Genomic DNA, 25,755 nt, shown 5'->3' on the forward strand with positions numbered 1-25,755 from the left:
GTGACGCCGACGCCCACAAGGGCTACAAAAAAACCCAAAAAACAAAGAAAAGACTACGAATCCGGACCCAACCACAAGACCGCGGAATAATGCACAGCATAGTGAATCCAGAAAGATCTTCAAGCTGCAAAACTACACCGACAGGTAAGAACCTATTCGTTTTAGGCAGTGATCTGCCATCCAGTCGGCCATTTCAGTTAGGCAGCTGGTGAGTTTATTTTTGGTGTCTTCATGCCCCTTCCCAATGGTGATGGTGAGTTGCGTGTCGTCCGCGTATGAGCAAACCCCAAATCCCCATTTTGTTCCGATTTGTGCCAGATATGAAACATAGGCATTGAACAGCATAGGGCTTAAGGATGCTCCCAGCGGGACGCCACATTTCAGTTGTTTTGACTTGGATGAGTAGGCTCCTAGTTGCACCGTTTGGGTTCTGTTGTGCAGAAAGGAGCTGATCCATTCGAGGGCTTTTCCATTTATCCCTTTTTTCCCGTAGGTTTTCTAGCAGAAGATGATGAGACCGTGTCGAACAGTACAACAGGATCAGGGCAACAGCTTTGCCTTGATCTAGGGAATTTCTAATTTTGTCCGTGACGGCCAGCAGAGTGGCCTCTGTGCTGTTGTTCACCCTGAAGCCTGTTTGGGAGCTGTTCAGTAGGTTGTTATCTTCTAAGTATTTTGACAGCTGTCTGTTGACTAGCTTCTCCAAAACTTTGGAAAGATACGAGAGTTGAGATATTGGTCTATAATTGACCAGATTTGTCACATCTGTGCCTGCTTTTTTTAGCAGTGGGGTCACTAAGGCTTGTTTCCAAGTTTCAGGGAAAATTGCTGTTTCTAGGGATTTCTTGAAAAGCTGTGTGACAGCTGGGGTAAGGGAGGTCATGATCTGCCTAAAAATAAAGTGTGGGCAGGGGTCGAGGGGGATCCAGATTTGACTTCCTTAATGGTTTTGTCCACCTCTGCTTCTGAAATTGGGGCGAAGCTGTTCAGCTGGGCTGGGTTCATGATCAGGGGGGGGGGGGGGATAGGGGGGGGCTGATTTTCCACTGCTGCTGTTGGCCACTGGGATCGTTGGGTTGAATTTTGAGTAGATTTTTTTCTACATTATCATTAAATAAGTTGCTGATCATTTTGCAGTTTTCTGTTGAAGTGTGCAATGTTTGGGACATACAGGCCGGTTTGCACAATTCTTTTATGATTTTGTATAGCTCTTTGGTTGAGTTGCTATTTTCTGTGATTCTTTGTGTGTAATGTGCCCGTTTTGCCTTTTTTATGGTGTGATTGTAATTTTTAAGAGCAGTTTTGTAGGTTGACTTATCAGCATCTAGTCTTCACATCCTCCACGTGTGTTCCCTGATTTTTCATTTCTTTTTGAGCGTTTTGAGCTCTGGAGTATACCACTTTTCCGAGGTAGTTCTTTTTATGGCTTTGGATTTAGTTAGGGGTGCACAAAGGTTCAGAGTGCAAGTAATCTCTAGGTTCAGTGTGCCTGTGTTGGTAAAGGGAGAACCCAGGTGTTCTAGGTTAGTGGTTGCTGGCCAGTGCAGTTTGAATGATTCTGGGGTGATCTGTTTTCAAGGTCTGTAAGAATCGGGTGTAGGTAAAGGGGGTCTGGCAGGTGGCGCAAACTGCGCAAAGGAAAATAGGACAGGGAAATGATCCGTTCAAGTTACAGGTTGGATCTCCTCAATCGAGGTAGAGTCAATATTGGAAAACAGTAGGTCTATTGTGTGACCTGCATTATGGGTGGGACCCTGAATCCATTGCTTCAGGTGGAGGGTTTGCATATCGTTGCTTAGGTGTGTGGCCGCTAGGTTGTCCGGTTTATCGAAGTGAATGTTGAAATCTCCAATCACCACAAAGTTTTTGTATTTGAGACAGGCGGGGAGTAGTTGCGTGAGCAGCTTCATGCTGAAATCGTCATGGTATCCGGGGGGGATTGTATATCACTGCTCCTCCTAATAAGGTGTGATTGCCCTTAGATACCCGGAATGCTAATAGTTTGTGCTCATCTAGCTGGCTTACTGCAGTTGGAAGGCAGTTAAGGTTGTCTCTAAATATTATCGAAAGTCCCCCTCCTCTTTTCCCTTGCCTATCCTGACGTAGGATTTTGTAATTCAGGGAGAGTGCGTTGGCTGTCAGGGCAGTTGTTCTCGTCTAGCCAGGTCTCCGTTATGAACACTAAGTTTGGGTTTGTCTCATTGATAATGTCCCAGATCTCCAAAAAGTGTTTGGGGCGGGATCTGGCATTAAAATATAGGCATTTGGTTCTAAGGCCGTTGTTCCTCGTTTCAGGTGTGGGCTCTTTGTGTGTTAGGCTACGCCACTTACATTTTAGGCATGAGAAAGGTCCTTTGATGTTGTCCGGGGAAGCTTTAATGCAGTCTGCATGGTTGCCTGGTGCGTGTTTGATGAGCTCAGTGAGAGAGTCTCTGGAATAGGTTAGTGTTTCTCTATGGTCTGGGCTGTGAGTGGCAGGGTTCCTGGCCCCTGGACCCGGTCGGGCACGGACAGATCCAGGGGCTAGGGGCATAGTTAATGGGTAAGTCGCAGTTTCAATTTAAAAAAATGAGGACCCTTCCCAGTGGACCCCGAAGAAACGCTTTAGAAGATGGAAGGCTGGAGAGTCACCCCACCTGTGGATACCACAGGAACCAGGATACCTACACCAGGGAAGCCAGGTGCATAGGTGTGGAGTGACGTTGTAAACCGCCGTAGACCACAATAGAGTACTTCATAATAGTTGCCGCTGGCGAAGAAGGGGGAAAGTGTCCGGAACCCAAAGGTGGTTGAGCGGTACCTGCAAGCAGTGGAGACAGCACCTATTCCACTTGGGAGTGACTAGAAGGCACAGAAGACTAATTCCCACCAATGTTGGAGATGCAGGAGAGTTGACTGTGCCCATGAAGTTGCAGCTGTACGGACCAGGCGACGCAGAGGATGACCTGGAGCCGTACAAGAGCTGTCCCACATCGGATATCAATAGCCAAAGGGGTCAGTGTCTGGCAGGGGCGTCAACAATCCTTGGCAACGGCAACCAGCGTAGGTGAAGAAAAAGGTGCGGTGTTGGGAGCAGCAAGGTCCAAGTGACTCGCCACAAGCAGGTAAGTCAGAGCAGGCCCGGAGCAAGCAGGGGAGCCCACTGGAGCCAAAGACGTCCCTCGAGAGAACCTGCGTGCCGAAGTCACAGGAGGCGCAAGAGGACCTGGAGCAGCTCAAAGGATGCAGGCCCACCTTGCAATGGATGCAATGCAGGTTAAGACCTTGGTTACAGGAGATACTTGAGGTTGGAGCTTCTTAGAGCCCAAATATCTCTGCAGGAGTAAACAAGCCTTGGCAACGGCAAGTCAACACTATGCACAGGGTTTCTGTTCCAGCAGTCCCAACAAAAGATACTGGCCTCAATCTTTGTGAGAAGATAGTGCATGCCTTGAGGGAGCTGCAGAACCACCACCTGTGTTGCTGAGCCTTTTGGAATCCGTGGGAACCCAGGATCAGCAGACTGGTCAGCTGAGTTGCGGTACCTGCAGATGGAGGCGAGTGACTCCTGCACTCCATTCCTTTGGGTATCCTCAGCCCTGTGAAGAACCTGTATTGAGCACAGGCACAGACGTTGCAGCAGACTTACCAGACGAGACCACAAGCAGCAGTAGTCTTCCCAGTTGCAGTCTCGGTTCTCAACGAGAAGTCCAGCGAGTACCAGAGTGCCCAGACAAAGTTGAAATGGTATGTGATCAGAATCTTGTCCCACAACGAATCTAGGGACCCACTCACAGGTAAGTCCTTAAGTACCCTAAAGAAAGGGTTGAGATGATTCATGTGTCCCTCCCTGAGGAGGGGCTGGAAAGTGGGGAAGGATACTCCTGTGTCCTTTGTACGGTTTTGCTCCAGAGCGGGAGCCAACCGCTCCCTCAACTGGTTAGGACTGGAGTATGCTAGGAGAGCACCAAATATTCCCTTAAAGCAGTCTAGTGGCGCTGGCATGTGCCTCCACCCTATATGGGAGGGGGTTATATCTCTCCGTGACAGGATACCTATTGTCCTGCCTTCCTCTACTTGAGCTTGGCTCAGCAGCAGGAGGGCACAATTGTGACTCTGGTCGGCAGCAGCCATAGTTTGCTGTCCGGGTCTAGATGACTGGTACCGGGACATTGAAGGCCTCACAGAGAAGCATTACAGTGCATGGAATCATACCTCCCACACAGTTTACAGTGTGGGAGGTATAATTCCTACATGTTTAATACCAAACATGACAGGGTTTGTTACAGCCAGTTTAGAGATGGTCATCGCATAATGACGCATGGCCACTCTATGTATCTTAAAGGCTGATGCACTTACAGCCCGGGAGAATGGGCTCTGAAGGTTTTATTGGTGTCCTGCTCATGCAGGGGCACCCTCACACTTAGAACCGAGCACCCTGCCTTCAGGATTGCAAGGCCTGCCTCAGGGGTGACGTATAGGTTTTAAGTTCAGTGACCACAGATATAAGGAAACTTATATCTGTCGTAAGTGGTACTAGCACCAGCTTACACATGCTGCAATGGCGGGTCTGTAGTCACAATTTGAGTGGTTTCTCATGGGTGACATAATACATGCTGAAGCCCATGGGAGACCCCTGGTGTACCTATGCCCTGGATACCTTCGTACCATATACTAGGGACTTATCAGGGTGCACCAGTAGCCAATCTGGAGTGTACCCAAGTACTCACTGTGTCCAATTCAGAGAAGATGGAAGGGTCCCAGAGACAGAACGTAACACAACACGGTACGTAGATAACTGAATCAATTAAATTTCAAGTGTATCATCTTTAATAAAGTCAACACATTGTCATTACATCACAATGTGTCATGTTCAAAGCCATTTGACAGTATAAAAACATTAAAACCCAAAAAAGGAAAAAGAAGGGGAGTGATATGTGAAATGAAAAGAGTAGGTGATTGAAAGACAAAGGTGAATTCTATATTCGAAGTAATACATTCATTGACACATAAAAGGCTGCAACTTATTCAAGCCAATATCATATAAGAAACAAATGAAAAATCATTCTGCGGTCACAATTGTGAATCATTTAATCTTGGTAGTGCCGGATGATTAAAGAAGTAGAGCCGCCGACGTTTCGACCCCTATATGGAAGGTTAACTTGAGCCCTTACAGCGGGGTCTTCATCAGGACGAAAAGAATATTGGGGCCAGACAATTCTATAAAATAAAATTATAATTCAATCAATTTCGAGTCATAAATTAATTATCAAATTTGAGTCGTATTATTAAGGGTGAAGGTTAATAAAATTTACCATTGAGAAACGAGCGAGCCGGCACCGAATCTGTGGAATCTGAAGAATAACTCCCACGAAGTCAGCAATTGATTGAGCCGACTGCAGAAGAAGATAGAGTCTAATCAGTACAGTTATGTATTAAGATTACAGGAAACAGGAATGAGAGTTGAATTAGCGCTTACATAATTTCTTTAACTGCTTGGGTCTGAGTATTCAACCTTCTTAGTTAGTGGATTACTGGAGTGAAGAATTCCTCAGCTGTCACTAGAGGCAAAGGAGGGAAGGGTTAGTTCCCATCACTCGAATTAATTTGGACTCAGTTTACACCTAAACTTATACCAAAAACCTCCTAACCACTAATAATATACTCACAGTTATCATGTGATGAATCTTGATATGCTGTGCGTAGGAGAGTTGGGGGTCAGGCTGCAGTATATTCAAGTTCCTGCAAGCTTTAAGTAGGAGGAGGGGATATCAGTGATTATAAGACACTCGCCCGTTAAAAAACATTTATATCTATGGGACCGGGTTAATGTACTTACATGTCCCAAGTGGTAAACACGCTGCCAATGCGTGGTATTAAATGTCGATTATGCCAGCAACACAGTGGGCTGTCGCGGTTTCAATTCGCTCCAATCTACAAAGGGAACGAAACCAGCGTCAATATCGCTCCACAATATCGTTCCACAACTGGATTTAGAACAGAAAAAGCGCCAAGTTTGTGCAAAAAGCGACTTACTGCTGAGCATAGCCGCAGCCGCGGTCTGTGACTCCAAAGAACGCCTCGCTGTTACGAGTGAAGGAGGCGAACCACTTCCGTGTTTGTATCGCCTCGTCATCAGGTCACGTGAGTGACTGCCATCGAGGAAGTACTAAAAGATTACGGCCGGTACGTGAAGGTCTAATGTCATATCGCCCTCTATTCAGCCCTATAATAAAATTATCACGTATATCTCATATTATAGGGGTTTCTTGTATTTTAAATTAGGTAAGGATGTCATACACCTTAATCACAAATCACAGTGGACTGCCCTCCTGTATTGGGCTCTACGCTCGTACTGATACATAATCTTCAGTTTACATTAACTTCAGTTTACATTAGCAGCAATACATAAAGTGTTGCTGGCATAATCGACATTTAATACCACGCATTGGCAGCGTGTTTACCACTTGGGACATGTAAGTACATTAACCCGGTCCCATAGATATAAATGTTTTTTAACGGGCGAGTGTCGTATAATCACTGATACCCCCTCCTCCTACTTAAAGCTTGCAGGAACTTGAATATACTGCAGCCTGACCCCAACTCTCCTACTCACAGCATATCAAGATTCATCACATGATAACTGTGAGTATATTATTAGTGGTTAGGAGGTTTTTGGTATAAGTTTAGGTGTAAACTGAGTCCAAATTAATTCGAGTGATGGGAACTAACCCTTCCCTTCTTTGGCTCTAGTGACAGCTGAGGAATTCTTCACTCCAGTAATCCACTAACTAAGAAGGTTGAATACTCAGACCCAAGCAGTTAAAGAAATTATGTAAGCGCTAATTAAACTCTCATTCCTGTTTATTGTAATCTTAATACATAACTGTACTGATTAGACTCCATCTTCTTCTGCAGTTGGCTCCATCAATTGCTGACTTCGTGGGAGTTATTCTCCAGATTCCACAGATTCGGTGCCGGCTGGCCCGTTTCTCAATGGTAAATTTTATTAACCTTCACCCTTAATAATACGACTCAAATTTGATAATTAATTTATGACTCGAAATTGATTGAATTATAATTTTATTTTATAGAATTGTCTGGCCCCAATATTCTTTTCGTCCTGATGAAGACCCCTCTGTAAGGGATCAAGTTAACCTTCCATATAGGGGTCGAAACGTCGACGGCTCTACTTCTTTAATCATCCGGCACTACCAAGATTAAATGATTCACAATTGTGACCGCAGAATGATTTTTCATTTGTTTCTTATATGATATTGGCTTGAATAAGTTGCAGCCTTTTATAAGTGTCAATGAATGTATTACTTTGAATATAGAATTCACCTTTGTCTTTCAATCACCTACTCTTTTCATTTCACATATCACTCCCCTTCTTTTTCCTTTTTTGGGGCTTTAATGTTTTTATACTGTCAAATGGCTTTGAACATGACACATTGTGATGTAATGACAATGTGTTCACTTTATTAAAGATGATACACTTGAAATTTAATTGATTCAGTTATCTACGTACTGTGTTGTGTTACGTTCTGTCTCTGGGACCCTTCCATTTTGTACTAATTAGCACCCAGGTCCCAGCGACTTTTTGGGTAAAACCCCCCCTTTAGTAATACAATTCAGAGAAGAAGCACAGAGACTGGGGTCCTGATTTGCAGGATCCCAGTAAAACTAATCAGCAAAACATAATGAAACCAGCAAAAAGTGGGGGTGATCATGAAAGCAGATCCCATTTTCCTACAGATAGTTTTTGTTTTCTTGTGCTTCATCATTCAGTGTATCTGTCCAGGACAACCTGGAGTGGAACTGACCTTGTTTCTGGTTTCCGGTCATTATCAAGTTTGGCATCAGGGAGCATGTTTGGCTCCCCAGATGGTACAAACAGACATTGTATGGGTCTGTGACCACCATTTTAATTCTGTGCTGCGGCAACAAATGATGCACGGAATTCTGAATGAATCAAACATTGACCCCCAGTCAAGAGATCTGTGTTATATCCATTGTTGTTTTTCTCACAACCCCACCCCAGTTTGGACCCAGCCATATGCAAATCAGTCTTGACCCTGTTGATCACGGGAACAGCCCAACCCGGACTGCCAAGCCGGGTGCCTCCTGGACTGGAAACAAGTATCCTGGCACTGGTTTCGGTGGTAACACCCCTTTCAGCCAGGCTATCTTGAATCCAGTGGCACAGCGAGCAAGGGACCCACATCCTGGCATACCCATCCCACTTAGGGCGAAAAGTGCTGTAGCAACAAATGGCGGACATAACACTGAATGAATCAAACATTCACCCCCAGTCAGAGATCTGAGTTAAATCCATGGTTTGTTTGCTCACTATGCCACCCCCGTAGCAGGTCTGAGATATGTTTTAATTTGGCACAAGCCAAATGCTTTGAAAGTTAGTCTTTGATGGCGACATCACTGACACAGAATATTGTATTCTAAATTTGGAGGCGATGTTCAGTTACAATCAAAATGGGTAGTAGCAGAACTCCTGATTGACGTCTAAAGATGCTGAAGAAAAGAAACTGACATCTGCAGGCACCTAGCCGGGTGGAGCCACGATTCAAACAAGTAGCACCAACTTGGGCGTTCTGGAGCTGTTGCAAGTTTTGCCAGAATAGTTATGCCACCTGGGAGGATTTAAATGTGAGAAATCAGCGGGTACAAATATCAGTCTGAAAGTACTGCTTATATAAATGTGAAATCAAGTGTCTCCTTATTACAGAAACATGCGCTTTCCCAAGCATCACAAGTTCAAGTTCAAGAATTTATATAGCGCACTACTCGCCCAGAGGGTCTCAAGGCGCTTGGGGATGGGTTCATTATTTATCGAATAGCAATGTTTTAAGTTCTTTTCTGAAGGAGATGTGGTTCTGTGTAAGGCGGAGGTGGGTGGGGAGTGAGTTCCAGGTCTTGGCCGCCAAGTAGGAGAAGGATCTACCTCCCATGGTGGATCTTTGGATACGCGGAACTGCGACGAGGCCTTGATTGGAGGAGCTTAGTTGGCGGGTGGGTGAGTAGAAGGATAGTCGAGAGTTGAGGCATTCGGGCCCTAGGTTGTAGAGGGCCTTGTGTGCGTGGGTGAGGAGACGGAATGTTATTCTCTTGTTGACGGGGAGCCAGTGGAGGTCTTTCAGGTGGCCGGTAATGTGATTTTGGCGAGGGATGTCCAAGATGAGTCTCGCTGATGTGCTTTGGATGCGTTGGAGTTTTTTCTGTAATTTGGCTGTGATTCCGGCGTAGAGGGTGTTTCCGTAGTCCAGTCGACACGTGACTAGTGCGTGGGTGACAGTCTTTCTTGTCTCAGAGGGGATCCAACGGAAGATTTTTTTGAGCATACGAAGTGCGTTGAAGCAGGAGGATGAGACTGCGTTGACTTGTCTGGTCATCGAGAGTGAGGAATCTAGGATGAAGCCCAGGTTGCGTGCGTGATCTGTGGGTATGGGGGCTGTGCCCAGAGCTGAAGGCTACCATGAGTCGTCCCAGGCAGAGGGGGATGATCCTAGGATGAGCACCTCCGTTTTGTCTGAGTTAAGTTTTGGGCGGCTGTTTTTCATCCATTCGGCTACTTCTTTCATGCCTTCGTGGAGGTTGGTTTTGGCGGAGTTAGGGTCTTTGGTGAGGGAAAGGATCAGCTGGGTGTCTTCAGCGTAGGAGATAATGTTACGGTTGTGATGACGCGCGATGGATGCGAGTGGACTCATGTAAACGTTGAAGAGGGTGGGGACTGAGTGATGATCCTTGTGGTACACCGCAGATGACTTCGGTAGCCTCTGATTTGAATGGCGGAAGTCTTACTCTCTGGGTTCTTCCGGCGAGGAACGAGATGATCCAGTCCAGTGCTTTTCCTTGTATTCCGATGTTGTTGAGGCGTTGTATGAGGGTGCTATGACAGACTGTGTCGAAGGCGGCGGAGAGGTCGAGTAGAATGAGGGCCACTGTTTCTCCGTTGTCCAGTAGTGTTCGGATATCGTCTGTGGCTGCGATGAGGGCGGTTTCGGTGCTGTGTTTGGCTCGAAAGCCGTTCTGTGAGGGATCGAGGGAGTTGTTGGATTAGAGGAAGGCGGCGAGTTGGCTATTGACGGCTTTCTCGATGACTTTTGCTGGGAAAGGGAGGAGGGATATTGGGCGGTAGTTTTTGAGTTCAGAGGGGTCAGCTGTGAGTTTCTTCAGGAGGGCGCTGACTTCAGCATGTTTCCAGCTTTCTGGGAAGGTAGCAGAGTTGAAGGAGCAGTTGATAACATCTCGGAGATGGGGTGCGATGATGGAGTCTGCTTTGTTGAAGATGTGGTGGGGACATGGGTCGGTTGGCGAGCCAGAGTGGATGGAATTCATTAGGCGGATGGTGTCTTCGGTGGTGATTGGGTTCCATGCGCTGAGGTTGTTAGAGGGCGGTTTAGGTTCTGAGGGGGGTGGGGAGGATTGTTCGTTGGAACAGTTTTTGAAGCTGTTATGTATGTCGGCAATTTTGTTGTAGAAGAAGGAGGATAACGAATCGCAGAGGTCTTGGGAGGGAGTGATGTCGTTTGAGGCTGCGGTGGGGTTGGTAAATTCTTTGACGATGTTGAATAGCTCTTTGCTGTTATGGGCATTGTTGTCGAGTCGATTTTTGAGTGCTGATTTCTTGGTGGATCGAATCAGCTGGTGGTGTTTGCGGGTGGCTATCTTGAAGGTGGTCATGTTGTCGGCGGTTGGGTTTTTTCTCCATGTTTTCTCGAGAGTACGGCATAGTTTATTGGATTTCTTAAGGTCATCGTTGAACATGGGGGCCTTTTTGCTGTCTTGTTTGGTGTGATTGTTTTTCAAGGGTGCTAATTCGTCAGCGCTGTGAGTGATCCATTGTTTGAATTTGATGGCAGCTTGGTTTGGGTCCGATGAGAGGGCGGGTGGTTTTTGGTTGAGTGATGTGAGGAGTTGGTCGGTGGTGATTTTATTCCATTTTCTTCGGGGAATAGGTTGTGGGGGGTTGTGGGTCGAGGTGGTTTTGTAGCTGAAGTGAACACAACTGTGGTCCGTCCAGTGGAGAGCTGTGGTGCGATCGAAGGAGATGTTTGCTGGAAGTGAAGATTGGGTCTTGCGTATGCCCGGCTACGGGTGTCAACAAGTTGTTTGAGTCCGAGATTGGCCAGGTTGTCCAGAAGGGTGGTGCTGTTGCTGTCGTTTTTCTTTTCTAGGTGGAAGTTGAGGTCTCCTAGTAGAATGTAGTTCTCGGAGGCGAGGGCATGAGGACTGATGAAGTCAGTGATGTCGTCGGTGAATTGTTTACCTGTTCCTGAAAGCCTGTAGAGGAGGGTGCCTCTGAGTGTGGTTCTGGGGTCCGTGTGGATCTGGAAGTGGAGATGTTCGGCGGTGGTAAGGTTATCGTCAGAGTTGGTCGTGATTTTGACGGTGTTCTTATGGACGATGGCGATGCCTCCTCCAGTTTGAATGGAGCGGTCTTTTCGGATGATCTTGTAATTGTCCGGGATGGCTATGGCGATGTCGGGCGTTGATGATGCATTCATCCATGTTTCAGTGAGGAAGGCGACGTCTGGTGATATGGCGTCGAGTAGATCCCAGAGTTAGGTGGCGTGTCTGTGGACCGAGCGGGTGTTCAGCAGGATGCACTTCAGGTGGTTAGAGTCGGAGCGGTGTTTGGGGTTAGTGGCTGTGGTAAGGGTCTTGACGCTGCTATATTTGCAGGAGTGGCAGGTGAAGGGCCCGTGAGTACGTCCTGGGGCAGCTTCGTAGCATTGGGGTTTGCTCCGGGGTTAAGGGCTAGGAGGGTGGCTGCGTCGTACTTAATGCGGCCGGAGTGAGGTTTGCGGGGGCCAGGGGGGTCTGGCGCTGGGCGCGGTCCAGGCGCGGACGGGCGTAGACAGGCTTACCTTTGGCGCACCTTCGGCGCGACCGCTGCGCGCAAAGCCATTTCTTATAAGTGGATAGTGGTGGGGGCGTAGCGTGGGAGGGGCAGCTGGGAGGCGGGAGCGGGGCGGAGAGGCCGGCTACGAGGCGCAAACAAACAAAATGGCTGAAGTAAGTGATGTAAATGAGATTGGGGCACACAGAAGAAGCGCAATCAGGCAACAATAATTAATATTTAAATTTCAGCAATGCGAGCGCCACCACGAGCAGTTTGTCCACAAGGACACCTTCTGTTTCTCAAAATGCCTTACCTCGAATAGTGTTTTTAAAGTTTTCAATAGTAGATAAAATAAAACAATTGCATTCATAATAAACTGTGCCTTCACTTGTACCTTATTGATCAATCCAAAATTTCAGTCACTCAAGATCACCCAAATCCCAAGTACTATACTAACGTAAATCCTTGCCCAGGTGAAATTGTTGTTAATGTGAGTGTGTGAGGGAATCTAGCTCAAATAACACTAATTATGTGTTTTCTTTTAAAGGCATTGTTCACAGTGACTTGAAACCAGCAAACTTTCTGATAGTGGATGGTATGCTTAAGCTAATAGATTTTGGGATTGCTAATCAGTTGCAACCAGACGTTACCAGCATTGTTAAAGATTCTCAGGTAATGTATTATCGATATAAACTATAAATAAAATGTAGCTGAATAATATTATGTATAATTTGAGATTTTATGAGTTCTTAAACATCAGTCGTGCAGTATAACTGACTTTGATGAGACAATTTTTACTTAAACACTTAATATAGTGAAGTAAGTATATAATATTTCTTTAGTGAAAATACATATCTTTATTTTATGTTTTACTGTAGGTTACGGATATTTAAGCTACCTCCAGTTTATGCAGGTTTTTGCATGCTAGATAACTTTACAAACTTAACAAAAGCTCTGCAGAGTCCAGCATGTAAAGCATCTTTTATGTTCTCATACATTATCTAATCATTATATGTACTGTGTGAAACAGATATGTTGTGCTGGTTCTTTTTGTCTAGAAGAAAATAAACTCTTAGTGGCTAGACTAAAGGAACCTGGCCGTTAAGGCCATTTTTATAGGCTGGATTAAGTGTTCCGGGAAAAATTGAGACCCTTTCTGTGACTCGTCACTTCTAGACACCATCCATGTTCATTCTACCAGAGCGAAGGTAACATATTTTGTTATCAATCAAATAACTTATTAACATTCATAAACATTAGAATATTACCATGCACATGTAGGATCCTGCAACCCTAACTGCAAAGAAATTAATTTCTGAAGCAAAGAAACGAGCACCAGCTCGGTACAGGCAACCTATTCTTTAATTTTTTATTTGTTTTTACCTTGCATCGAAAATTCAACATGTCAAATTAAAAATACTTGGAACGGTAGGTCTGCTTAAACATTTACCCCTACTCCTTTTTAAAAGAGAAAAATGAATGGACAGATTTATACAGCCATATATAAGAAGCTTAAACTGCACTGTCACTTGAAAGCAGAGTAGGGCCATCACACTCCCAGCATGTAGATCCATGTCAGTTGCCATTTCAGTTTTTTCCACTTGATGAAGAGACCTGAATTGTCTCTTTTTTCCAGCTTCCTTTTTGTGGTTAAAATGCTTTTATGCAACATGGACTAGCTTCACTCTGGCTTTACTCATTCTATTTTTGAAAAAAGCTATTTTTCCAGGGGTAAGGAAGATTGTTTTAAAAATGTTTTTCCTATGGAACTGCTTCCTAACTAGAACTACCTACTGGTGACCTCCTGTAGGATATATATATATATATATTACATTACCTACTGGCGGTCGCCAGTAGGTAGTTATAGTTAGGATTATTTTCAATAGAAAATCTCAACATTCTATTGTGAATAACTTTGGCGCCGGTTGAGGAATCTGCCTGAAAATGTCCTCATATTTGCCTTGCGGCGCTCCGGTCCTTCCCTGAAAGTTTGGGGGGGATTCGTCAAGCGGGGGCCGAGAAAAAAGTGGGGTCCCAAAACGTGTTTTCCCCATGTTAATTTCCATAGGGCGGTCGACCTCACTTTTAGCCCGAACGGCTGAATGGATTTCCACCAAACTTGGCAAAATTGTAGGGACTGGTAGCCCGGTGTGCCTTTGCTATGTCTCAAGATATGTGCTCCAGTGGATTTTGAGTAATATTCAAAAAAATATATATATCTATAAGCACGCCCCGGTACGCGCACCGGGGCGCTAACCAGCGCGCTACGCGAGTTCGCACGCGGAAAGCTGATTGGCTCTCGGGTGTCTGTCAACATTCCAAACAGTCCGGAGCGGCCATCTTGTGTCTCGGTAGGATCGAGACACAAGAGGTGGCAAAAACAAAGGGGGAAATGACCATAAGGGGGCAGAGTAGACCCCCCAGGTTTGATGTGGGGGGTATAAAAGGGCCCCGCGGGGCAAAACATTTTTTTTTTTAGATTTGCGTGGGGGAGCGCCCGGTACGCGCACCGCTTAGCGTACCGGGGAGCGTACCATGGGGAAAAAAGAATGATAGAGTTTTTAAAAAATGTAGCCTTTTTTTATAATTTGGAGGTAGTTCTAAAAAGAACTGTTTTTTATCTTCTTTTTTTTGTTTTATATTTTTTTTTTTAATGTTTTTTTAACATTTTGTAGCCTACTGTAGCCATTTTAAAGTACAAAATATTACTCAAAGATCTCCAAACAGGTCTTCCTCAGTCAAAGGACAAAGTCAGAATAAGGAAAAAAGGTGGGGGCTTTCATCATTTGGAAAAAAAACTGTCCTGAACCAATGAAAAGTGTTATTTTCAGGTCACATGACCCGACGCGCTTACGCGACGCGCCCCGGGGCGCTTCTCGTAAGCGCGTCGGATGCTTACGTTGCGCGATCGTATTCGCTCGAGTGCTTCCGGGTGCGCTTACTCCGTGCGTATCACGCGGACGCGGCTACGCGATACGTCGCGATGTTTTCGTTCGCGGCAATAGCGCTAACTGGACGCTCACCAGTGCGCGCCCCGGAAAACTGCGCTTTCCGGTGCGCACACCGGGGCGCGCACCGGGAACGCACCAGGGCAAAAAAAAAAAATAGTATTATATAAATATACAATATAGGATTCATTATAAAAAATATTACATTTCATCGGTTTGAGGCCCTATATATAGGTAGGAATTAGCATTTAAAAAACCTATGAAATTCACTGAAAAAACCATAGGTTTCACACCAGTTATAGTTCGGAATTAGCATTTAAAAAACCTATTAAATTCACTGAAAAAACCATAGGTTTCACACCAGTTATCGTTAGCTGGAAATTTTACTGACATAAAACCATAGAAATTCCAACGTTATAGTTAGGTGGACTCACTATAACAAGCGCGCCTGCAATGCACTGCTGATGATGTCACATATTACATCACTCATGACATCGTCTGCTGCTCTTTTCTATCAAGACAGTTAAATGGAGTCAGATGAACAGAAACAAAAGTCCCTAAGCGTAAGCAGGCAATTCCTAGGGCTGATCTGCAGAGCCCACAAAGTACATACACATATAAGTATATACTAAAGTATATATACAAGAGTGTGTGTGTGTGTGTATATATATATATATATATATAAACAAACTCCTGGCAGTACTATCGCTCATAAATCAGCATGACACCAGAGCCGGGGCCCAAATGTTCGTTCAAGGTGCAAATATTTTATTGGCACACGGAAAAACCCAACGCGTTTCAAAGCTTTCGCCTCTTGCTCACGGGTAAAGTGTTTAGGTGGCCATTCCATATTTAAAGTGATACAAACATGAGTAATGTGCACGTGATCAACAATAGACATCAAAGAGATACTTTGTTGCAAACAAGGTTTTTCGGTATCGTGTTACCGGGTTGCACAGCATAATACATATAATGATGTAATTGGAAACACAAATGAAAAATGAAAACGTGTTTTTCACAATTCAAAAATAAACACCGTCTCATGGATTGGCATTTTAAATAACACGGAATCAGTTTCTTTGTTACAGATGAAATCATGTTGGTTTTGCAGGAAAACAGTCCATGAAATTCCGGTTTTAAATAAATGAACACTGATATCAAGCCCCAGTGGGCACAATGTAAAGAATTCATGGCAGTTTATGCATGAAAAACAAACTCCATGTACATGTCCTGAGTAAATAGAAATAAACCAGGATATAACACCCCAGTGGGTATGCATTTCACCAGACTTAGGGGTGGTAGAAAATGTCCATGATTCAAATTAGAAGGTTTCGTGCCCAAGTGGGCTAGGTGAATCCAAATATCTTGTGTATATGCTGCATACCTACAGAGGTAAAGATTAGAAAAACAATGTATCAGTGATTTGCTATAAGTTTCTGGTCATGTGACAAAAAAGTGCATTTTAAAACCAGTCAGAATGGAAAGAATATATGTACAGGAAAGCAGACATCTGATTGCGATTTATGATTGTAAGTGTACTGATAATTCTTCCCCTGTGTTATGCCCGAAGGGTTGTATGGTGTTGTACCGGATGATGTATTTGGATTCCAGTTTGCGTAATTCAAGTAACCTGTTGCCACCTCTCTCATTTCTATGGACAGTCAATCACATAAAATTGCACAAGATTGGGGTTTTGCTGATGTTCAGTCGCGAAATGCCTAGCCACCGGGTACTGTGGATTTGCATTTTTAATAGCACGAAGATGTTCTAATGCCCGTAGTTTAGCTTTCTTGGTGGTCATTCCAATATAAAACTTATCACACGGGCATTTGAGCGCATATACTGCATACTCGGTATTGCAACCAAGCATTTTAGTCATTTTGTGCTCAGTCTGATCTTTGCAAATTTTGAGGCTCTTACATTTATGGCTGTTTTTGCACGCTTTGCATTTGGTGCATGGAAAAAATCCACTCACTAAGGGGGATTTCACAGGGTGTTGCAGCGTGGCCTTACTCAGGGAGTCCTTCAATGACCTTGCCTTTCTGAAGGTGAGTGAAGGGTTTTCACTAAGTAATTCATTAAGGTCATGATCCAGTTTGAGGATACCCCAGTGTTTGTCAAGGCTCTTCCTAAGCTGCCATGTTTGGCTGTCATAACTGGTTATAAACCTGATCTGTTCCGATTCTTTTCTTTCTTTGGGAACTAACAATTCAGACCTTTGCATGTTATCAACTTTGGAAATAGCCTGCGTGATGACTTTGTTGCTATAACCCCTTTCTTTGAACCTGTTACACATGGTGCTTTTCTCTGCCTCAAAATTTGCCTCAGCACTGCAGTTGCGTTTGGCTCTGATAAGCTCCCCTAATGGAATGCTGCGTATTAATGATGGTGGATGGCAACTTTTGGCATGGAGCAAGCTGTTCCCAGCAGTGGGTTTACGAAAAAGGGAGCTGATTAATGACCCGTTGATAACTTCTAGACTCACATCTAGAAAATCAAATTTGTTGGTGCTCATGTGGCTAGTGAATTGAAGGTTCAATGAGTTGTTATTCAGAATGCTTTCAAAATCACTAGCTTGCTCTAAGGTTCCCTTCCACACGCAAAAAATATCGTCGCTGTAGCGTGCCCAGAGAACTACGTGGTCAGTGAAGTGGGAGATGTTATTCACCACTTGCTCCTCCCACCAGCCCAGGTATAACCCTGCAAAGCTGGGGGCGAAGCAACTGCCCATCGAAGTTCCCCGGGTTTGCTGGTACATCTGTTTGTCAAAAACAAAAAAATATTTTTTTAAACAAACCTCAATCATGTCTAGTAACATGTGCGTGTGGAGGAGGTGGGAAACAGATCTTTTGCCCAAAAAATGTTTGCAAGCATCAACTCCCAGGTCATGGGGTATACAAGTATATAAACTTGCGACGTCAAAGCTGATAAGTAAGTATTCCTTTTGCCAAACCAGGTCACTAATGACTTTCAAAAAATCAGAGGTATCCCTGATGAAAGAGGGAAGGGACTGTACAAGCGGCTGTGGGAAATAATCGATATACCTGGAGGTGTTTTCCAGCAGGCTGCCATTGGAAGACACGATGGGTCTTCCTGGGGGTACTTCCAAGTTTTTGTGCAATTTTGGGAGAAGATAGAGTGCAGGAATGCGGGGATATTTACACATAAGAAAATTATATTCTTCAACTTCCAATAGACCTCTATCTCTCCAATCACTTAATTTAAAACAGTACATTTCCTTTGATGCGTTGTATTCATGCATGGTAGACATTTTGTAATTTTCAGTATTGTTTAACTGCATCAAACCTTCTTTTAAATACATATCCAGAGGCCAAATGACTACATTGCCTCCTTTGTCGGAGTTTTTAATAACCACATCCGACCAATCTTGCATTTCTTTTAACGCCAAGTACTGTTTTTTCTTTAAGTTAAAATTGCAATGGGAACCTTGTCTGTCAATCTTTCTCATCTCATTAATCATTCCTGTTTCAAAACATTCAATGCAGTTGCTATTGATTTAAGGAACAAACAAAGATTTAGGTTTAAAATTACTCCCACTGCTTGCCCCAATGTCAATGTCACTTTCCAACAAATTAAGGATTGGATTGTCTGATACGCCCTCACAGTCCGCCAATTCGTGTACCGCCTGTAATGTTTCTGCATCATTAATGCATAGGGCACTTGCATTGTCAATCTTTTCCTGTCTAAGACGTGGCCTGGAAGCAAACCATTTTTTAAGTTTTAACTTTCTAGTAAACTTAAACAGGTCAATGCGAGTTTCGGTAAAATTAAATTTTGCTGTCGGGCAAAAAGACAATCCACGTGACAAGACATACAACTGTTCTGACGTTAAAACATGAGATGAAAGGTTTACCACTGTTTTGTTGTCTTGGCTCTTCATTTTTTCGCTTTCTTGCCCCTTGTTTGTACTCCCACGGGGCTTGCTGATTGCATTGCATTTGTTAATCCTCCTCTTGCTCCTTTCCCTCCTCTTGCGCCTCTGCCACGACCTCTTGGCGGAGTTTGGCGTTCCTTGGAGAGAAGTACCACCTCGTTTAAAATACGGTCTTTTACATTTTGTGGTTCCATGTTAAGAGAGACATCACTTTCCACACTTTCCCCATCTGATTCATCAAGTGTGGAAACGCCTTCCACTAATGTCTCATCCTGAGCTGCCCGCTCATCTGCAGGTGGTTTGTTTTTTTTGGGTGTTTTTGTTGACCCTCGCAGTGCTTCATATTTTTTGGCAAAGGTGAGGATTTGTCCCTTTATGTAATCAATTTCATCTCGTACAAATTTCCTGTGCTTTTTGGCTTTTATTTCCTCCTCCTCCACTTTTTCCAATCTCTTTTCCATCTTGTTCATTTCAGAAGTGAACTCACTTTCGGTAAGTTTTTCTTTCAATTTCACTATCAGCGTTTCACTTTCAATGTTGAGCTCGCCACATTCTTTTTCAGCATATTTTATTAGAATGTGGAGCATATTCAAGGAGCAAGAGTGATTGTTGGTCATCCACTCATTGATCAATTCGGGATTAGGCTTCTGGAAAGTAGGGATTATAAAAATCCGTAAACCTCGTGGAATGCGTCCGCATTCTACATATTTTGTGAGGGCAGCCGCCTCCCACCACTTGGATTGTTCCCTCTTAAGCACTTTCCATAGTGCGTCCCAAAGCTTTTTAACATCATCCACCCTCGAGCTGGGTGGTAGCGTTTCATTGCCAACATCAGTCACAGTGGCTGAGAACAACTTTAATGCTGCCTCTTTCCTTTTACAAGTCCGTGTCTCTGCCATTGTAAAAATATAACACAGCGCGCACTCGGCGTGTAGCTGTGAGCACCGAACTTAGAGCTGATTGCCTGGAACCGCGCTGTAAAGCGTTTTTCACCTTACGCTCGAAGAACCAGCTTCCCCGCGCTCACAGAGCCAGCAGACAGCCGCCCACTGCGCTCGTTCACACCGGCAAGACGAATCCCTCGCGGTTACGTAGATTTGCAAAGCTGCAGTTCCATCGGCGGGCGGGAGCGTTTCAAATGAAATAGTCACACACTCGTTTAGCGTTTGACTCTCGCTTCTTTCTTCAGCAGGCTCCCGGCGGGATCGCCACCTCCCAAAGTATAAACAAACTCCTGGCAGTACTATCGCTCATAAATCAGCATGACACCAGAGCCGGGGCCCAAATGTTCGTTCAAAGTGCAAATATTTTATTGGCACACGGAAAAACCCAGCGCGTTTCAAAGCTTTCGCCTCTTGCTCACGGGTAAAGTGTTACGGTGGCCATTCCATATTTAAAGTGATACAAACATGAGTAATGTGCACGTGATCAACAATAGACATTAAAGAGATACTTTGTTGCAAACAAGGTTTTTCGGTATCATGTTACCGGGTTGCACAGCATAATACATATAATATAGCCACATGAGCACCAACAAATTGGAATTTCTAGATGTGAGTCTAGAAGTTATCAACGGGTCATTAATCAGCTCCCTTTTTCGTAAACCCACTGCTGGGAACAGCTTGCTCCATGCCAAAAGTTGCCATCCACCATCATTAATACGCAGCATTCCATTAGGGGAGCTTATCAGAGCCAAACGCAACTGCAGTGCTGAGGCAAATTTTGAGGCAGAGAAAAGCACCATGTGTAACAGGTTCAAAGAAAGGGGTTATAGCAACAAAGTCATCACGCAGGCTATTTCCAAAGTTGATAACATGCAAAGGTCTGAATTGTTAGTTCCCAAAGAAAGAAAAGAATCGGAACAGATCAGGTTTATAACCAGTTATGACAGCCAAACGTGGCTGCTTAGGAAGAGCCTTGACAAACACTGGGGTATCCTCAAACTGGATCATGACCTTAATGAATTACTTAGTGAAAACCCTTCACTCACCTTCAGAAAGGCAAGGTCATTGAAGGACTCCCTGAGTAAGGCCACGCTGCAACACCCTGTGAAATCCCCCTTAGTGAGTGGATTTTTTCCATGCACCAAATGCAAAGCGTGCAAAAACAGCCATAAATGTAAGAGCCTCAAAATTTGCAAAGATCAGACTGAGCACAAAATGACTAAAATGCTTGGTTGCAATACCGAGTATGCAGTATATGCACTCAAATGCCTGTGTGATAAGTTTTATATTGGAATGACCACCAAGAAAGCTAAACTACGGGCATTAGAACATCTTTGTGCTATTAAAAATGCAAATCCACAGTACCCGGTGGCTAGGCATTTCGCGACTGAACATCAGCAAAACCCCAATCTTGTGCAATTTTATGTGATTGACTGTGTCCATAGAAATGAGAGAGGTGGCAACAGGTTACTTGAATTACGCAAACTGGAATCCAAATACATCATCCGGTACAACACCATACAACCCTTCGGGCATAACATAGGGGAAGAATTATCAGTACACTTACAATCATAAATCGCAATCAGATGTCTGCTTTCCTGTACATATATTCTTTCCATTCTGACTGGTTTTAAAATGCACTTTTTTGTCACGTGACCAGAAACGTATAGCAAATCACTGATACATTGTTTTTCTAATCTTTAACTCTGTAGGTATGCAGCATATACACAAGATATTTGGATTCACCTAGCCCACTTGGGCACGAAACCTTCTAATTTGAATCACCTAAGTCTGGTGAAATGCATACCCACTGGGGTGTTATATCCTTGTTTATTTCTATTTACTCAAGACATGTACATGGAGTTTGGTTTTCATGCATAAACTGGCATGAATTCTTTCAATTGTGCCCACTGGGGCTTGATATCAGTGTTCATTTATTTAAAACCGGAATTTCATGGACTGTTTTCCTGCAAAACCAACATGATTTCATCAGTAACAAAGAAACTGATTCCGTCTTATTTAAAATGCCAATCCATGAGACGGTGTTTATTTTTGAATTGTGAAAAACACGTTTTCATTTTTCATTTGTGTTTCCAATTACATCATTATATGTATTATGCTGTGCAACCCGGTAACACGATACCGAAAAACCTTGTTTGCAACAAAGTATCTCTTTAATGTCTATTGTTGATCACGTGCACATTACTCATGTTTGTATCACTTTAAATATGGAATGGCCACCGTAACACTTTACCCGTGAGCAAGAGGCGAAAGCTTTGAAACGCGTTGGGTTTTTCCGTGTGCCAATAAAATATTTGTACCTTGAACGAACATTTGGGCCCCGGCTCTGGTGTCATGCTGATTTATGAGCGATAGTACTGCCAGGAGTTTGTTTATACTTTGGGAGGTGGCGATCCCGCCGGGAGCCTGCTGAGGAAAGAGGCGAGAGTCAAACGCTAAACGAGTGTGTGACTATATATATATATATATATATATATATATATATATATATATATATATATATATAGTAAAGCGTATACTAAAGTATATACAAGAGGTCTTGAATGCTCGACCTAAAAAGAAAATCCACCTGTTATTGTATGCGACGCAGAGTGCAAACCATAACTCCTAGCTCGCCTTTGGTAGACTTTTTTAACTTGTATTTGTCAGCGATGTGCTGAGCATGGGTGAGTGGAGAACAGAAAAAATAAATCGTCTCACCCTCCCTTTTAACTAATTTTCCCATGTGTCGATATGTATGAGACTTGGCTTTCTGAAACTTTGCTAGGGGTGTTAAAAATTTTGTAGAGATTCGTCTGACGGTACATAAGTTCTATTTTACTATACCAACTGTTACTTGCTGGATTCTGTGAGAAGTTGGCCCGATATGCAACGTTCGCTATTCTAGCGACCGCTATGTATCGTACCAACGACCCTTATGGTGTTTGGTTGTAAGTCAACCTATAGACCAGCTATCCTAGTAGCGTGGACACGAGCAGTCTAAGGCTAAAGACTCGAGAGGGCGTGTTAAGCCAGCTGTTTACCACACATGTACCCCTTGAACACCCAGTGAAAGGACACCACACAAGTGTTATGAAAATAAACAGGATATTTATTAAGAATCACAACAGCCCTGTACTCTTTATGAGGACAGGGTACTAAGCACAAACCAAATCTCTTTAGCAAATACTTCAAGTGCACAATTTAAAAACAAGTGTCCGAGGACACGGGAAGGTTAAGGTTTCGGGCGGACCCGATAAGGCAAGTCGGAAGCGAGGGACTCGGGACCCTAGAGTAAGGAGGCTATGCAGGCACCGAAATGCCAAGTTACCTAGCCACGAGGGCTGCGGCTGCACAAGTCTTACAGGCGTCGGGGTCTTCGCTGACGAGCCAGGAGCCGGAAGAAAAGGAGTTGCTGGCCGGCGACCAGTGCTGAATAGTTCGTAGAGATCCAAGCCTGGATCGGAGATTGAAGAAACCTGAAAGCAGAGGGGACCAAGTTCGTACTACTAGCCAGTAGTCAGAGTGTACCAGGAAGGCACCGGTTGGCCGTCACCTCGACCAGGTGAGTGGGCGACGCTAGGCTCGGCAGTCTCACGGACCAGGAGGCGTTGTCGGCGACCACGGCGGAGGTGCGAGCTGTCCCACGAAGGATGATGCTGTCGGCGTCGCTGGGCCCAGGATGGGGCAACAGGCCTTGGCAGATCTCAGGGCCACGTGGTGGGCCTAAGATGGCGTCTTGAGTGGACCAGGAGGGTCCGGGGTGCTTCTCGCAAAGATGGAAGCAAGGGCCAGTCTGGAGCAACCAGACCAGCAGTGATGATTCTCGGATGTCGTCACAGAAGGGCACAAGCCAGCGGCTAGTGACCAGACAACGTGCTGAGCAGCGAGCAGAAGGGCCCCACGCAGATCGTGGAGATGCTGGGAGACTGCACTTCGGTGCTGGAGCGGCTCAGGGTCGGGGCTTCTCGGACCCCAGAGCACTCACCAGAGAGTTGCCTCGATGGTCGTGCTGGTTTTAAGAGCGTGCAGGTTCTGATGATGGCCGGTCCCTCGAGGTCTCGTCGCACCCACAGATCACAGCTGAGCTGATGACGTGGGTAGAGGTCAGAGGTGCCAGGGAAGCCGGTTCTCGTCGAGCTGGGCCGTCGGATTCCTTGAGGAAGGACTTACAGCAAACCGCAGAGTTCTTAGATGGTGCCCGCTGATGCAGGGTGACTACTCCTTAGCCACAAGGGAGAAATCTTGAGAAGAGTCTTGAAGTCCTTTCGTAGAAAGTATTCTTGATTCAAAGATGATCTAATTTGGAAGGGTCCCCGCTCCGGCCTTTATTCTAAAGAAAGGGGTGGGTACATGACTAGGTCCTGCCCTAAGGGTGGGACCAGGAAGGGGGGTAGTTACACCCCTCTCCCCTGCCGGACTTTCCCCAGGCCAGGGCTGTCGCCCCTGGAACTGGTTCTAACCGGCAGATGCGTAGTGAGCACCGGGGTGCCACTCCGCAGTCACCTTCTCGCAAAAGCCCTACCTACCCAGAATACACAAACCCTGTCTGGGACGGTGCGAACACCGCCCTCGACAGGAAACCCTTTGTCCAAGTGCTCCTCGCTGGAAGGACTCCCAGCAGCAGGAGGTCAGACTCGTGTCTGTGGTGGCAGCCTCCATTTTGTGGAGCTGAGGCTTTCGTTAACTTTAACCGGGGTTCACAGTTACGTACATGTCGTGTCCCTCTAGAAGGGCGGAATGCTAACCTCGTCGCCAGGGTTGGTGAGAGGGCAGCACCCCGATTCGTATGACACCTTACTCGACATGTCTTGATAACGCGACACCGAAGTTACCGATGTGGTACGCGTTATCATGGAACAGCCATTGGGTCTTTTCTCCGCAAGCTGCAACCGGCTCGGCTCGGGCCAGAACACAGTTCACACGAGCCCATGCACTCTGCCTTCAGGATTGTCAAGGCCTGCCATAGGAGTGACTGATAGGAACTCGGGTGTCCATTGTATGGTTAGATATAGGCTACTATATCCAAAGCAAAGGGTGATTACACGACTTCGCCCCAGCTGTCATGCAGCCAGTTGTGTCAAATTTAGGAGGCCAGCCAGGGGTGGCATAATACATGCTGCAGCCCCTGGTGGCCCTGGGTACACCTATGCCCTGAGTTACAGGGTCTGATAAGGTGGCCCAGCACCAATTGGTAAATGCACCTAGGGTACATATCGTAATTTAGAAAGAGAACAGCCAGGCTGTGGGTCTGATTGGCAGGCCCACAGCCAGAGAAAGTCGTAAACCAGTGAAACAAAAGCAAAAAATCTGGGTGATCATAGGATTGCAGACCCTACTCTCCTACATTCTACATGTTTATATTTTTTCTATGCCTTCGTGATGTTCCCTTGTTTTAAGTAGTATTTAGTATGCTGTTTCACATGAAGTGCTCTGCTACTCAGGTTTTTGGTATATAACTACCGAAAATGCATTTACAATCGAAAGGTCGACTATCGAAGCTCTCTAAAAATTTCTGCTGATATCCGCCTAAATGCAATTACGTTTTTGTATGAGGCTATCAAGATTCATACTGCGTACTTTACCTCCAGAAGTATAACTGTCTTTAAGTATATTTCCACTGGGTAGCACTTGCACATGCTCTTTCCCTCTCATGTGGTGGGTCCTTCATGGTGTGTGCTCATTATAGTTCTCTCTATCTCTAGTTGGAGAATTATGACAATGCGGAAGACTAAATCAGTTTTGGTGATTGAGAAGATGGTATGATCACATCCCAACATGTGGGTAATATCAACTGTTAGGAGTAGTGTGGTGGTCAGAAAAAGTGACAAATGAGATGTGCAGTTTTTGCAGGCTCATGCACGCCTGAATGTCTTCTGTATCATCCAAATCTGCGATGAATCACTAAAATGAATTTTTACACATGAAATCATTGTACGTTTCGTTCCCAGTGAGTTTCTGATCTGTGCTGACCAGAAACCCTCCGATATCCAACAACCAGGAGTCAAGGCCTGTTGGGATCATTAATATCCTGGTTCAGTGTAACGGAGGCACTGCAGAAGAGATTATTTTGCGAGTATGGGACTTGTGGGCCCCCTATTTTTTTTAGTTTCACAGGTGTTCTCC

At 44.9% G+C, this 25,755-nt stretch overlaps 1 protein-coding gene across 2 annotated transcripts in view; it reads left to right on the plus strand.

Annotated features, from left to right (window-relative positions):
* The window catches only part of TTK (TTK protein kinase), an 848,854-nt gene that overhangs the window by 489,488 nt on the left and 333,611 nt on the right, over positions 1–25,755 (plus strand). For both annotated transcript variants that reach the window (XM_086926546.1, XM_086926547.1), the window contains exon 17: positions 12,390–12,514. In XM_086926546.1, coding sequence (XP_086782672.1) covers positions 12,390–12,514 — 125 coding nt within the window. The remainder of the gene's footprint in view (positions 1–12,389; positions 12,515–25,755) is intronic.

The sequence above is a fragment of the Lissotriton vulgaris genome, chromosome 6 (genome assembly GCF_964263255.1).
Source record: "Lissotriton vulgaris chromosome 6, aLisVul1.2, whole genome shotgun sequence".
Taxonomy (NCBI): domain Eukaryota; kingdom Metazoa; phylum Chordata; class Amphibia; order Caudata; family Salamandridae; genus Lissotriton; species Lissotriton vulgaris.